At 41.0% G+C, this 16,237-nt stretch overlaps 2 protein-coding genes across 3 annotated transcripts; both read left to right on the plus strand.

Annotated features, from left to right (window-relative positions):
* The first annotated feature begins 805 nt into the window (after positions 1-805).
* Positions 806-8,517, plus strand: ddx6 (DEAD (Asp-Glu-Ala-Asp) box helicase 6). Of its 2 annotated transcripts, none has more exons than XM_084673994.1 (15): positions 806-949; positions 2,053-2,666; positions 2,771-2,834; positions 2,963-3,067; positions 3,695-3,824; positions 3,961-4,107; positions 4,215-4,309; positions 4,448-4,570; positions 4,971-5,099; positions 5,409-5,525; positions 6,125-6,188; positions 6,289-6,390; positions 6,590-6,774; positions 6,953-6,995; positions 7,079-8,517. In XM_084673994.1, the coding sequence occupies exons 2-13, from the start codon at positions 2,467-2,469 to the stop codon at positions 6,763-6,765; spliced, it is 1,452 nt and encodes a 483-aa protein (XP_084530120.1). In that variant the 5' UTR covers positions 806-949; positions 2,053-2,466; the 3' UTR covers positions 6,766-6,774; positions 6,953-6,995; positions 7,079-8,517. The 2 variants fall into 2 exon arrangements, with proteins under 2 accessions (XP_084530120.1, XP_084530121.1); XM_084673995.1 differs by lacking the exon at positions 806-949 and adding an exon at positions 1,126-1,258.
* A 935-nt stretch (positions 8,518-9,452) lies between these two features.
* Positions 9,453-15,661, plus strand: treh (trehalase (brush-border membrane glycoprotein)). The gene is made up of 15 exons (XM_084673996.1): positions 9,453-10,609; positions 11,291-11,391; positions 11,532-11,679; positions 11,805-11,892; positions 12,071-12,171; positions 12,308-12,400; positions 12,603-12,719; positions 12,846-12,968; positions 13,066-13,115; positions 13,209-13,409; positions 13,580-13,797; positions 14,024-14,135; positions 14,325-14,437; positions 14,643-14,696; positions 14,804-15,661. Exons 1-15 carry the CDS (start codon positions 10,527-10,529, stop codon positions 14,951-14,953), a joined length of 1,752 nt encoding a protein of 583 aa, XP_084530122.1. The 5' UTR covers positions 9,453-10,526; the 3' UTR covers positions 14,954-15,661.
* The last annotated feature ends 576 nt before the right edge of the window (positions 15,662-16,237 follow it).

A 16,237-nucleotide genomic window follows, 5' to 3' on the forward strand; every position in this document is an offset into this window, starting at 1 on the left:
TGACAATATCTTAAATGTTGCCTGACCAAGCAAGAATGTGGGTACATTTACTATAGGCACACGTCATTTAAACTTTAGACCATAGATTGATGGAGACTCACCTTATTGTCAAAAGTGTCTAAATCAAGATAATAAAGTCCCTCTGTCACAACAGCCATGATAAATGTAATTTGTATACCGTTTGTGTGCCTGAGTCAAATCAGAGTACACTATCGTCTGCAGGGAAAGGTCTTATGAGCCTCGATACACCATGCATGTTATAGACTTCCTGGTGCACCAGAGTGTATGTTGTCAATTGTTTTTTTTTGTTTTTTTTACACATTTGCATGTATTTTTTTGACAAAAGGATGTATTACTTACAATTAACCCTTGAAAATGAAAAGACACTGAACAATATCCAGGATTCATATTGCATAACGCAGTTGACAAAAACAGTTTGCATTAAACTTGCTGTTTAATCGCACAATCAGAACTCAAGTGTTTGGTGCGTGTGATGACTTGCACCCCATTACCGTCCGCCTAAATCCTTCATGGTTGCAATTCGTTATTTGACAGAGCAACTTAATTTATTTGATGGTAGATTTAAAAAAATAAAATATATATATATATATATATATATATACATCATCGGCCTGTAAACTAGGTGGATATATATAAATATCCACCTAGTTTACAGGCCAATGATGTATCATATATATATATAAATATCCACCTAGTTTACAGGCCGATGATGTACCTCGTGGAACAGTAATAATACTTAGCTGTGTGTTTGATTAATTAATTAACTGTCAAAATCAGGTGACGAAATGTGGGAGGGTTCATAAAGCAGGGGAAGCCATCTTGGAAATTCTGTTGAGACCAAAATGATTAGCCGACTAGGTAGAGAACTTCGTTGCAAGCTAGAGCTTTAAAACATCAGAAACCGGACAGATTATCACAGCCATCCGAGGTAACTGCTCAGTAAATGTATTTTACAAACGTCTTCATTTAACTGAGATGCACATACCAATGGATATTTGGTTATTTTGTTGATTATGTGCTATTTATATATATATATATTTTTTTTACTTGCGACGTCTCTTGAGTGCGTTCTGCTGTCTGCTTTCCTAACCTTGGCTAGCAAGGGATCCGTCTATTTGTTGGAGACGAACATTGAAACCGTCGCCAGTCACACATGATATAGATTAGCACAACCTTATAAATTCGGGAGTTTAAAAATCAGGTTTTTCCAATGATGGCATGCAATTCATTCTTGAAAGTAATTTGTTGATAACGTATTTGCATTACACTGTCTTTTTTGAGTTTGGAAGAAATGTCGTCAGTGTCGACTGGTCCGTTGGGTTGTCGTTGGTCAAAATAGTCTCTGACGACGAAACTAATGATACGCAAGATAGTGTTAAGCTAGGCTAACTACTGTAGCTAGCTACAATGGTTAAGCTAGCTATCAAATCAATGTGTGTGTATGAGATGATAATGGCAAGTTTACTGATCTCACAGCAACACACTTTGCATTTGTATTTATAATATGTTGACATATTCTGAACATATTAGTCTGAACAAGTATGATGTCAGTGGTAGCAACGATTTCCTTCTGATATCGCTAGGCTTCCGCTAATGGTAGCTAGCCGTCTTTAACAGACATCCAAATTGTCAATTCTATTTGATGTGCTATGAACCATGACATGAGGACGTCATGAATTATTCTAAAACAGTAGCTAATGTCACTAGTTTCAAATTGAAGGAACTTGTGGAGGTCACAGTGCAGGACTGCGTTAGCACGTGTAGAAGTCGTATGTATGTATGTATGTATGTATGTATGTATGTAAACATTGAACGTTGTATCAATATTTCCGCTCTGGCGGGGTATAGCTTGAGCCAGTGTCCGTTTGCACATCCCACTTTCTGGCGAACAAGGTAGCTGGCCAGCATTTAGCTATCCAACAAGCTAAAAAAAGTCAGCTAGCTAATTGTGTGCTAGTTAGCCAGGTAACGCGTACTCTTGAAAGGGCAAATTTTTTCAACTAACAGTCAAATTTCCCTTATGTTTTCTAGGATAAAATCTGAGGAGAATACGAACATTGGCAACAAACAAAGTGAAATGGCCTGCTAGCTAACAAATACTTTGGCAGTTAGCTGCTAGCTAAGGTTTGCTACTTCTGACAAGACCCAAGTGAGTCACAGGAGTGTCTCAAGCCAGATCCTTGTTTTTATTGCAGTACTAGTACCAATGACTCATATGTTTATTGACATTTTTGATGAGCTGCTCTGCAAATAAAATTTATATTACGGAAACTGAAGACAAGAAACAAGACAGTTGACTGAGTGCATCAGATCATCGAGGAGGTTGCGGGGACCCTCGACTGATCCCTCAAACTCCTGGAGAGGGGGACTACATCTCCCACACACACACACACACACACACACTAAAGACAATTCTCACTCATTTGGAAGTACATCTAGAGAATCATGAGTGCCACAAGAACAGAGAACCCAATGATCTTGGGTTTGTCAAACCAGAATGGCCAACTTCGAGGATCGCTAAAGTCTGCGGGAGGACCAGGTGGAGGAGGGGGAAGTCCTCAAATGCAACAAAGTCAGACGAAGATCGGAAGCACAATCAACAATGGCAGTTCCCAATCTGCCCCCACAGCCAACACTGTCATAAAGTGAGTTCTTTGTGCCTTTGTGAGGTACTCGACTTAGCCCAAATCATGCTTTTGGTAAGGGTAAGTAATCAAGCTTTAGATGTAATTTAGATTTCTGTCTACAGGGCTGGAGATGACTGGAAGAAAAATTTGAAACTTCCCCCAAAGGACATGAGGATGAGGACTTCAGTAAGTCATGTTTCTGTAATTAACAGGGCTTAAATAAGTCTTTAATTTAGTTTGAGTTTGTATTGAATTTGTATTTGGGAATGTTAAATTCATATTTTTGTTGACTAAGCCCTGATCCTTTCTTATAGGATGTAACCGCAACTAAAGGCAATGAATTTGAAGATTACTGCCTTAAGAGAGAGCTACTAATGGGAATCTTTGAGATGGGCTGGGAGAAACCTTCTCCTATCCAGGTTGGTTTGCAGTGAAACACTTTTACTTGAGCGTTCTTCTGTTTAACTTTGAACATCCTCTTATTTATTTTTAAAGGCACCCGTAGGGGTGTTTTATATATTATATTTATATTGAACAAACAACCAGAACTCTGCCCCTTGATCTAATGGAAAAGGGGTAAACTGGACAATGGGTTAATATTAACCAAGCATGCAGGAATTGCAGCTATTTGACTGGATTAAATTATAGCAAGAATGAAAATAGTTTGACAGCTCTGCAAATTAAATCAATTAGCCTACAAGGCAAACATGTTACACAATGAAATGTTTAGAACTCTACCTTGATGACTGTACATTCTGGAAGAAAATAAAAAGCAAGAAGTTGGAGTGAGAAGGGAGAAGCTAGACAATAATGGTCCACGTTCAAACCCAGCAACCATCTGTAAGAACAACCAATCAGACTATGTCCTGACCATTACTTATCAACATACAGTAAAGAACGACCAATACAACAGGAAATCACACATTGAGCTTTGAGAAACATTAAGAAAAAACCTTGCAGCAATCAGGTCTCCCAGCCTACACAGCCTTGAACACAACAACAAAAAAAGTTTAGGTTTAATCGATGATTGTTTTTGTACTCCTCAGGAGGAGAGCATTCCCATTGCGCTGTCTGGAAGAGACATCTTGGCTAGAGCAAAGAACGGCACAGGAAAGAGCGGAGCCTACCTCATCCCCTTACTTGAACGCATTGACCTGAAGAGGGACTGCATACAAGGTGAGACGAGAGAAGTGACATGAATTTCTACTGTTTTTTGGATGCATATGTGCTGAAGCCTGGACTACCTCCCCCATCGTCAGTATGTCTCAGCTGCTGCTCACCCCATGTGACCCCATGTTATTCTGTCCTCTAGCTTTGGGCATCGTGCCCACCAGAGAACTGGCCCTGCAGGTCAGCCAGATATGCATCCAAGTCAGCAAACACATGGGTGGGGTCAAGGTCATGGCAACCACAGGTGGGACCAACCTGCGTGATGACATCATGAGGCTTGATGAGACAGGTATGGTACAAATCTTGACTGAAGGCCTTTTGACGGATGGCTTTATTTGTATCGTTTTTTTAAATATAGGATTGTGACAACATTCAATCGTTTAATCAATTATGCAGTGCATGTGGTGATTGCTACACCTGGGCGAATCTTGGATCTGATCAAGAAAGGGGTAGCCAAAGTTGATAAAGTGCAGATGATCGTTCTGGATGAAGTAAGTACATTTTTAGATTATAAAATAACATTAGACAATTTGTGATTTCAGAAGAAGAGTCCTACTTGTTTTTGTTTTCATGGAGAAGCTTTGATGTATTGGCTATTGATTTGATTCTTTTTCTTTGGTGCTAACCAGGCCGATAAGCTCCTGTCTCAGGACTTTATGGTAATGATGGAAGAGATCCTGGGCTATATGGCAAAACAAAGACAGATCCTACTCTACTCTGCTACCTTTCCACTCAGTGTGCAGAAGTTCATGGTATGTTGTTAATTTAGGAGTCTGTTTAAACTTCCCTCTATCAAACTTGGTTCTATTGCTCGACCGGCTTTTTATAAATGTTTGCATCTTTATGTATTTTTAGGTATGACAATCATGGATCTTCTACTGTACTTGCTATATGCATTATTTGTATGTTGAATAAAAGCATCTGCTAATTGAATGACATAAATGTGTACTTATCTGGCTGTACTGCAGGTCCCTTGTCTGCTGTACAGGCAGTATTTGCACCATATTGGCCCTACCTGTGGCTTTGGATAAATGTCTGCTAAATGAATACATAGAAAATGTATTACATTTGCAGTGCTTTTGCGTTGTTGAACTGTGGCTAATTTGGTATTGATTAAGCACAATCTGACCCTGGCTTTGATTTCCTTTGCAGAACTCTCATCTGCAAAAGCCCTATGAGATCAACCTAATGGAGGAGCTGACCCTTAAAGGAGTGACACAATATTATGCCTATGTTACTGAAAGGCAGAAGGTCCATTGCCTTAACACACTGTTCTCAAGGGTGAGTGCTGGCGCACTGTGCAGTGTTTGCGCCACGCTTAACCCTTTAATGTGCCCTATAGAAAGAAAGAGTAGATGACATCTTGAAATCACATTATGTTACACATTTCGTAAAGTGGGTATCAACTGCGGGATTCAATTGAATCTGTAAAAGGAACCAGCTTGTGCGCAAAGAACAGCATGTGTCATTCATTCACGCACTTCTTACTTTTGAATATCTGTTTTTAAACCATACAATGGAACTTGAGAATTGAACATGCCATCTTGCAAATATTTATACTGAGTCTTGTATGCATTTGTCTTCCTTCAGCTCCAGATCAATCAGTCCATAATCTTCTGCAACTCGTCTCAGAGAGTGGAGCTTCTGGCCAAGAAGATCTCCCAGCTTGGCTACTCCTGTTTCTACATCCACGCCAAGATGAGACAGGTCAGGGGAACGTGCTGCCTCCGTGATAGCAGTTTGCCAACAACATGTTTATGAGTGTAAAGTGTACAGGTAGTGCCACACATAACCACTAACATAAAACTTATGGTTTTATCTTGCAAGATTTGAGTGTAGGAAGGAACATGCTGAATGTTCCCTCTGATTGGGTGTTAAGAATAATGCATGTATTCCATTTGCAGAGCAGATTTAAGTGTTGGTATTTAAGTATTTATTCACCTCCGGTATTATGGTTCTGCTTCGTTAAGCTCTCGGCTTGAAAATGCATAGCTTTACATGTTTAAGCACAGGCTGAGAGGAGTAGAATATCCCTCAGTCTCCATGATGGATAAAGTCAAACACATCCAGAGGTAGAGGGAGAGTAAAAAACCTCTGCTATGAACACAGCTCATTTTTTCCTTGCTTTTAGAAAACAAAATGCTCTGTTTTAAACATGAGGCCTGCTTTAAAGCTTTACACATAAAATGTACTCATTACATGTATTTTTACTTGTCCACTCAAGTTTGCTGTTAGTATTTAGCCCTGGTGTAGGTTTTAGGGTTCCAGTTGTTATTTGGCCTCAATTTCCTCTTCTGATTCTCCAGGAGCACCGCAATCGTGTGTTCCACGACTTTAGAAATGGCCTGTGCAGAAACCTCGTCTGCACTGGTACGTGTAATCAGCTACTTCAAAGAGTCTCCTCTCTGCACTCCCAAGAGCTGGATAGTAGAATATCTTTTACATCATTATGTGTAACCTATGTCCACAGATCTCTTTACCAGAGGCATTGACATTCAAGCTGTGAATGTTGTGATCAACTTTGACTTCCCCAAGCTGGGAGAGACGTATCTTCACCGCATCGGCAGATCCGGTACAAACCCCACTGAAGGATGACTACTATACAATTACACAGTTGTTTAAATGCAAATCAGTTACGGTTGCTCTTGAGATTTCCCCACAGACCTCACAGTGGTTTGTGATTTGACCTTCGTGGACTTTAGCCTGTGCTCTTGTTTGGAACAGCCGTTTGATGATCTGACCTTTTTACATTGTCGTCCCTCACTGACCAGGCCGTTTTGGACACCTGGGTTTGGCCATCAACCTGATCACCTACGACGACCGCTTCAACCTGAAGGGCATCGAAGAGCAGCTGGGGACTGAGATAAAGCCCATCCCTGGCAGCATCGACAAGAGCCTGTACGTGGCAGAGTACCACAGCGAGAGCGGGGAGGATGGCAAGCTGTGAGCAGGAGAGGTGAGAGCGTCAGCCAAACAGGCCAGTTTAGAAAAGAAGAAGGGATGGGCTGTGTCATTTGTAACAGTGAATGTTAAAGGATTGTTGGATCAAAGTCATATCTTGTGGCATCAGACTTTTCTTGGTCAACTCATACAGAAGAAGGTGTGAATCCCCCACCTTTGTCTTCTCTCCACAGATCAGTCGCACCCCACCCACCCCATCGCTCCTCCCCTTTTCGTTTACCCTACCCTTCTGTGTCTTGGACTTTTTTCAATACCTAGCTTCCGTCTGTCTTCCTTTTTGGGGGTCACCGCGAGGACCGTGTTTTGTGACGGACAAATGTTGAAAGAACCAGTTTCCCTTTTGGTAGGGCTCTTTGCTGTACCACTACATCAATACTGAAGACATCAAAAGCACTTTGGAGGAAAGGAGGGACCAAGTAGAACATGTATCAATGGAACTAGTGTGAGGATTCATAGCCACCAACGTCTGCAATGCCAGCACACCAAGACCCACATGTCATACCTTCACACTCAGTTTTAGTTTATTTCCTAGTTTTTAGCTATTTGAATCAAGTGCCTTAACAAGCAGCTGAACTTGTTCTAAAGTAATAACCCTTTCTCCTGATTCTCATCTAGCTCAAAAAACATACCACACTGCACTTTCATCCAAGTCCGACATTTTGTTTCACGTATCAGTATCCTTCCAATGAAGGAAAAACCACTCGCATCAGGCCATACACATTTGGATAGTGATAACCTGGAGTGGGTGGAATGATTGCCTGCTGGCGTGGCTGCATATGAGTCTTGACTTTGTGAAGAAGATAAACGTGGATTTTCCAAGAAGATACTGGATTAGAATGACTTTGTTTTTTTTTTTGTTTAGTTTTTTTTCCTTTCAAGGTTCCAAGAGTCAGAGACTGACCACTTGTTGAAGAAGCATGTGCTTCTAAAGACCCAAACTCTTTCCTCCTCGTCTTTCAGTGTCGGAACAATATGAGCTGGTCAGAACTCCTGAGCAGCCCTTCTATACAGCAGAGTCATGAGGATTCCTCTTCCTGAGGGGGAAAAAAGTGGATCAAAAGTCCTTTGTCCTGCTTAGCTTCACCTTCCTTTCCGGGTGGCCACACTTTAACCTCCCAAGATGTGCTGCAAACACGTGGGGCGCACTGTACACTCTGTATATACTTTGTTTGATTTTTAAAGGTTTAAAAGACATGTTTTGAAAGGCTGGTTGATGATTGTTTGAGATTGTAGTTACCCAATCAGCACTGGCGCTTAGTTTCCTTAACTGCCATCCTCCTAACTGAAGAATACTGCAACATTGCCCCATGAATTAATTTATAATTCTCAAACGTGCCGAATTCATTTTGGATGTACAACAATTACATTTTGTTGGAGGTGGAATGCGTCACTGACGCTGATTTAGACACATTTAAGGCCCTTATAAATTCAACAGTGGGTGCAGTTACGGAAACCTGCACTTACATTTAGATTTAAATTATTACCATATTTTATTTTTTTCTTAAGTTTATGCTATATAGAAAGATGGCCCAATAAGCGTGTAGTTGAACACTATGATGGTATCGTTTTATTTCTGCACATCACCAGCCTTGGCTTGTTACTGACTTATGAGACACCCACCAGGATCCCTGGTCTAAGTGAGTGTAATTTATAAAAAGAACATTTGTGTTGTATAATGTCGTAGTGCTACTTGCTGCAGTGCAGTTGGTTTGGCAGTAATATAATTGCTGTTAATCAAGATGTTTAGCTGTTATGTTGATCCGTGTGCTTTTGGCACTGGTACATTACTTTTGGAAGTGTTTGGGGGGAAATCAGTTTTTCTCTCCCTAACAAGAATTGATAAAGATATAATGTATCAAGGAAAACCATCTGACCCTAATGTAGCAGGAAAGAATCTTTGAGTGCATTGCAAGTCAAGATGGCTTTTAAAAGCCACTTTCCACACAATGGTGCACAAAACAAATGGCAAAACAGGCTGCACTTAATGATAGATTAATGAGACATGGGGGTCAGGAATTGACACTGACTTGCATTGCTCACTCCACACAGGTCAGCCTAGATGGCAGAGTGGTGTGTTGGAGTGTTGTGCATATGGGTGGGTGGGTGGGTGGGTGGGCTGTAAAAGGGTGGTGGTAATGTTGGAGGGTGGGTTGACGTTTTACCAACAGGTTTTGTTAAATAACCAACACCAGGGCTTGAGAGTTTAAGTATTGAGTCCACTGTATCTCATTGGCTCATCGAAGTATGCAGGTGTATCATTTTAGCCCTTTGGTGAATGAAGGGTATGGGAGTGGGATTGCTAGTACTATTGGGATATCTTTGATTACTAAACTCCTTTTGAGGTACTGAACCCATGTGACCATTGTTGTGGTTCCCTTATTAGGAGCCCTTTGCACCAGAAATGGTGAGATGCTCTACCAGGTTCAGTTCTATGCAATGAGAGCAATTGCTAATATCCTAGTTCTAGGACAAACCTACTTTTTGCCACCTGTAGAAAGTTTGAATAGGGTTGACCTCAGGAATCCTCATCTCTCATTGTTTAGGACTGGAACCTCTGTTCTCTTCTACTGTGGCCCCAGAAAACACATCTCATAGCAGGTCATTTTGAGGATTATATTTACTTTATCTTATACTTATTTTCTGGGGGGAAGAAATAGGGGGGGGGGGGGGGGGATGGGCTAGAAGAGATGTGACTTTAGATCAGAGAACAGGGGTTTAAATAAAAGTACATTGGCAGCTGTCTTTCATATTTTATTACTTTTGGATCACTGTGTGTAGCCATGGCTCTTCTTTTCAGCACAGAAGTATCTTGTCATTTGGGGAGTGTTGTGTGCTGCTTTGATGGGCTGTGGTCCCATTGGACAGTGGAGGGGTTTGTATCTTGGAGAATGAGACAAGGAGCATCTTGCCATACATTTGGCCTTTTCTGATTGGTTTATAAAGGAAATTGTCTCATTCGTCAGGGTAATTGTTTTAGGGAAAGGGAGGTGTTTTTTTGGTTTTTTTTGCTGCCCTGATGCATAATTCCTGGACCTGATACTTGAAACAAACTAGTGTTAATATTGGCTGGTAAAATTACTTGTTAATGTTACTGGATTGTTCCTCCAGGAATAATGCATCAGTTCAACTTAACTGGGAGGGGGCCCTTTGGGCATTAATTGGGATCAAAATAAAGTTGGAATATCTTATGGTTCTGGGTTAGAAAATCTTATGTCATAAAACTGTGCCCTTAAATTTGGACTTTGGTTCCCCACTTTAAAAAAAGCTGAAGAAAAGATTTTCAGTTCAAAATACCTTGTTAAGAAAACCAAATTTAAGTGAAATACTGCTAAGAATTGTTTATTCTTTGGAAATCTGGCATATTTAATTGGCCTTTCCTCAGTGAAGCTTGTTTTTAAGTGGGGTTTGCGTTGCAAAAATGTCATGGTTGTTATCAGAAATGAAGGATAGTTTTGTTTGAAAAATAAAGCTTCACTGAAATCCCTTTTGCTTCTGTTGAAATTCTAATCTCTGCAAAAACACAACCAGTCCACTGCTCACTAGATGGCAGTGTGTTGCCATTGACCAATGCAGTGAGCAGGGTTTTTATACATTTGGAACAGTTAGTTCTCCAAATATGGCTGGACAAATTATCGTCGCACCATATTTGTTTATAATTTGCACTTTGATCTGAACTGAATGGAGCGACAACTGCTATAAATATTACCACAGAGGAAATGAGTTTGTCTGCCGCAGACGCAGCCGACCATGGCCTTCCCAGGAGTGTGGAGCTTCTTTGTTGTGATACTTGTTCACTTTGTAATAAGTGGTCGTCCACCACCTTGTGACAGGTAAGATGAGAGCAATGTGTTGCTCAATCAGTATTTAATGGAAATGAATCTAAGAAGCGGTCAGTATGCGTACACATATTTTAAGTGGCTTTAATTGTAACACAACCCTAATCAACTAGTACGGAGGGCAATAGACTTTAGGAATTTGACTCTTGCTCTGTGTTCTCATAAAATAATCTTTGTTACAAGTGACCCTTGGCATGAAAGATATTGCCCAGTTAGTGATGTATTGCTCATTGAGAGCTAGAGTATATCCCTAGAAAATATAAGTACTTTTATTTTAGCTTTTGTCAGTGAAAATTAAACGATTTGTCTCTTTCATACTTGACTTTGGAACCCACATATCTGTCCACTCAAAAGTCAGAGTTCAATTTGTCAGTGGCAGTGTTATCTGGACTGAAATACTTCAAGAGGCTCCAGTCAACAACATAGCAGTTGTTGTTTACAATAAGAATTTCTTCATTCAGTTGGCTGTGCATATTTCAAAAATGCAAATTAAACATCATACATCAAAACAAATATCACCCAAAAATTGTAACATTTTACCATCTAATTAAAATGTGATCATTTTTTTTCTTCAATCCTTTGGGGCAGTGAATAATGCCAAACAGACCAGGTAAAACACAACGCTGTAAATAAGTTGTAAATGTTTTTTTTGAAAACCAACCTTTTTCTCTTCAGTGAAATATACTGCACAGGGGATGTACTGCGGCAGATACAAATGGCAAAATTGTTTGACGATGACAAGTACTTTGTGGATATGAAGATGAGAGTAACTCCTGGTAAGTCTATCCGGGAGGGATGTTGACCAGTGCATGACCATATATAATATATTTTCCAAAAAATATAAACCCCTTAGGCTAGTTTCAGGTCAAGTCACTCCCTGCCTGGCATCTTTTAATGGGCCGTCTGTGTTTTTCAGACATAGTCCTGTTGGCTTTTCACAATCTTACCCAAAACGCTCCGAATATGACTTTAGTGCCTAAAAAACTACGAGAGTTCCTTAAAATGTATTTTGAAGAACCAGGAAAAGAGTTTGAGCCATGGAATCCACCAGACTGGCATGAGAAGTGAGAGCCTATTACTGTTATTGATTTAAATTTTCAGTTATTGCTGACAATGTAAAGTTCAGCAATGATTTGGAAATAATGGAGAGTAGGCCTACTGTCAATATGTGAGCTGGTTTGTTATGCAGGCCACACTTTCTGGACAAAGTAGCAGACAAGAAACTGCATGACTGGGCAAAAAAGTTGCATCAGCTGTGGAAGTCTCTTGGACGAAAGGTGAAAGCACACTTACGCCAGTTTGGGATCAGGCTGTACAGTGGCATTTTCTTTGTTTGTTGGAATGTCTGTTGGAAGTGCTTGTGACTTAATTTCCTCTAATTCAGTGTTGAGAGGGCTGAAACAAACATCCACCAATCAATCAAGTGTAAATCTACACTGACAACTCTGTTCCCAGATCCGCCCTGATGTAAGGGATCACCCCGAGCTGTACTCCCAGATCTACACCCCCCATCCTGTCATTGTGCCAGGAGGCCGCTTCAGGGAGCTCTACTACTGGTGAGTGATGCTGCCAATCCCTGCTGCTCCCTGTCTGGATGGAAAGTCACTGTGGGTTAGAGTCGGGACAGAGACAGCATCTCCATCATCCATCTCCCCATGCAGGCGGCAACTTGAGCTTTTCCGTTTCACACAGGGATTCCTACTGGGTGATCAATGGCCTACTTCTGTCTGGGATGATAGACACAGCCCGGGGTATGATCCAAAACTTTGCCTACCTCATCAACAGGTAAGCCTAGTTTGTACTATCTCTGATCGCTCGTCATCTCTCTTTAGCATCAGACAGTTGACAACAGCAGGTTGCAGCAGACTTACCTTGAATATTAAGTCACTCAGAAAACTGATGATGCGTGCACTGGTTATTTTGTTGATGGTAGGCTGGTTTCTAGCATTTTATTACCTTTTCATCACCTCACCTGTTTATTTTGCAGATATGGTTTTATTCCAAATGGTGGGAGGATTTATTATGAGCGCCGCAGCCAGCCTCCTTTCTTTTGTCTCATGGTCGAGAGTTACTATCAAGCCACGAAGAATGACAGTTTCCTCAGGTATAAAAAAATTTCCTCAATCAGCCGTTACATTGCTAATAGTGCAGAGACCTTAAAAAAAATATATATATATTGTTGATCATCCCAAGCCGACCAGTGTTTATCCCAAACTCTTTGTCTATACAGAACAGTCATGCCAGCTCTGGATCAGGAGTACCGCTTCTGGATGCAGAATCGTTCTGTCACAGTTGAAACCAATGGGAAAAAGCATGTTCTTAACCGGTTTAATGTGCTGATAGACCTACCAAGGTATAATGCTACCAACATCATCACAATGGGGGAAAAAAACGATTTTATAATAAAAGCCTTACTTAGTATTGAATGTACTGTTTCTTCTGTCCTACAGACCCGAGTCCTACTCAGATGATATTGAGCTGGCTGCAGGTCTTACAGAAGGTAATGTTGAAAGCTCTTTGCTTGTTAAGCTATTCGTCCTTGTGTCTGTGGATGCTGATGCTTGTCCTTCTGTTCCCTGCACTGTATTCCAAGATGCTGAGGAGAGGCTGTTTGCAGAACTGAACACAGGTGCCGAGTCTGGCTGGGATTTCTCTCACCGCTGGTACATAGACAGCCACGGAAATAACAACGGCTCCCTCAGAGACATCCAGACGAGCCAGATCCTCCCCGCGGACCTCAACGCTCTGCTCTATCGCAATGAGAGGACCCTCGCCTCCTTCCATCAGATACTGGGTGAGGATGGAGAACATAAACCAATTTAAAAAATCTATTAAAAAAACTGTTTGGCAACTGAACTTTTGGAGTACAAATGTCACTAAGAACCCCATTTCCGGTCATTGACTGTAGAAGACAATATTGATCACCCGTTGTAAGAATAGGTTCTTACGTACTTGTTCTCCCAGGGGATTCTTCTACAGCTGCACAGTATAACCTCGCTGCAGAAAGAAGGGTGGAGGCTGTCGAGGCTGTGCTTTGGGATGAAGACAAGGGAGCATGGTTTGACTATAATTTGAGGACAAACTCGACTCACACAGGCTTTTATGCTTCCAACCTGGCTCCTATTTGGGCGCAGTGCTACAAACAGCCTGCTATGGGAGACAAGGCTTTGCAGTACCTGAAGGTTGGGAGCTCACTGTTTAAATTGCATTCCATAAACATGTTCTTTAGGTTTCTTATCTGGAGTGCACCTTAGCACCTGCAGATGGGGCAAACAGCATTCAAAGGTCTCCATGTGTCAGTATTATCCTCATCTCAAGGCCGATATATGCTTCAGTATCAGTGTTTTCTTGTTCCTCTCCCGACCCCCCCCCACCCCCCCCCATACACACACACACACACACATCCAGGAGAGTGGTGCTTCTCTGTTTGCCAATGGAGTCCCCACATCACTGCAGGATAGTGGACAGCAGTGGGACTACCCCAATGCCTGGCCCCCACTGCAGCATATGCTTATTGAGGGTAGCTGTCACAAATGCCATAGCAGTACACCAGAGACATGCACTTAATAATGAATAACAAAATTGCTTCATAAGTTTCATTTCATAGATTTTTATGAGAACCTGTATTTGTGCTTATACTGCCTGACAGCCTGATATTAAAAAGAGTTTATGGTTGGTGATTCATCTTTCCTATTATTTTTTCCCCCAGGTTTGTCAAAATTACCTTCTGTAGAAGCCAAAGAAATGGCTTTTGAGCTGGCCCAGAAGTGGATCAAAACCAATTGGGTAGCTTACGACAAGTATGAGGCCATGTTTGAGAAGGTGATTTTTCCCTTAAGTGTGATTTAACGTGCAAGCTGTGTGTTAATCCAGTGTTAAATCCCCAGCAGTCTAAACGCAAGATCTGTTTAAGCAAATTATGCCATTAAGTAGCTTTATGAAGGTTACAGTGATATTACTAGGTAAATGTTGCTGCACTATGATTAACACAGCAGGCCGACCAACTCTGTGATTTTCTCCTTGGCAGTATGACGTCAATGGGGATGGCAAGCCTGGTGGAGGTGGGGAATATGAGGTCCAGGTATGGCTCCACTGAGAACCACTCATTTCAAGTGTAAAGTGTAAAAAAAACAACTGTGTTTTTATTGGTTGAAATCTTGGCCCTGGGTAATTGTTTTGTTTTCGTAGCTTGGATTTGGCTGGACCAATGGGGTGGCTCTGCAGCTGCTGGACCAGTATGGGGATCGTCTCACTATAGGAAGTGGTGTCACAGCTTTGTCTTCTAACTTCACATGGCTGTTGTCTCTGCTCTTCTGTGCCTGGTTCATAGTACACTGAACCACAACTGTCTGGGAGGAGAGAAAGTTGATTGGAGGTGGGTGACACAGTGCAAGAATACCTTACGCATTGCACCTCATTCTGCACTGTGCCACATCCGGCACCTTTAATGCTGGTATGTAATCTGGCCTGGAGCCCTCAATCAGAAACCTAGTCCCTTTAGAGGGCAGATTAAGTCTGAGAGACTTAGAAAAGATTTAAACTTTTTACTTTCAGCCACGGATTCGATATTTTGCCTTTTTTATATTGCCTTATATTTTTTTATCAGAATGTGATTTAAGATGAATTTCCTTCCAGGATTCCTTTTGATGAATGTTTTAGTATACTTCACAGCATCTGCACTGGGGTTAATGATTTCTGAACTGTACAGTGAAGAGATGAAGATCACTGAAGCAATGTATTTCCTTTCCTAACGAAGTGTCTCTGCTGCATGCTCCTCACTTCACAGGATTATCCTGCCTGCTGATATTGAACTGACATTACAAATAGTAATTCACTTAATCCAATTACCCAGTTTATTGCCCTACTGCTGCATAGATCCTAGTTTGTCTTGGCATTTCAATACAAACGGCAAGTGAGATGTTGAACTGTTTATTTGAGCACCACGCACCATATGCTGATTGGTTGAAACGCACTGATATCATTTTTTAAAAATTGAAATAAACCAATTACCTGAGTAGAATGTGCCCAATAAATTCTTAAATTAAAGCTGCATGGATCATTAATTGGGGCCCAAGCCAGTTTCTGTTTTTAAAATCATTAGTAGTCTTTATAGAGCTAAGCTGCCACTATAGTGGCATCTTATAAGATATATTGGTCAGATCTAGACAGTGTAGGAAGCATTTGGGAGGTTTAGAATTGATTGCATTTAATTTTGGGTAAACATTGCAGCTCCTCAGTTCAAATAGGACATCTATCTTCCATTGAATTCTGGCCAGTAAGCCAATCTTCAGAGATAGCAAGCAGAGATTGTGCTTTTAATAACATGGTTATTGCCCATATGGTTCCAAAATATACTTTAAATAGTGTTTGCAAAACCCATGCTTAATTGTTATTTAATGCATGGGTGAACATGAAAATTGTCTAATTTTGTTCTGATACAATATGCAATACGGGTTTTATAACACTGTTCAATTTCTGGAGTTCACTTTACTAGTGAATTCCAAACTGTTTTTTATTTACCACTTGGGTGTAAAACATTAAATGGAGAATATATATGGAGAACAGGGGAATATTCCGGAAAGCAGGTGACAAATCCGGGTAAGTAAACTCTCCAGCTGACAC

The sequence above is a fragment of the Hypomesus nipponensis genome, chromosome 15, assembly GCF_054491055.1.
Source record: "Hypomesus nipponensis isolate SF chromosome 15, ASM5449105v1, whole genome shotgun sequence".
NCBI lineage: Eukaryota > Metazoa > Chordata > Actinopteri > Osmeriformes > Osmeridae > Hypomesus > Hypomesus nipponensis.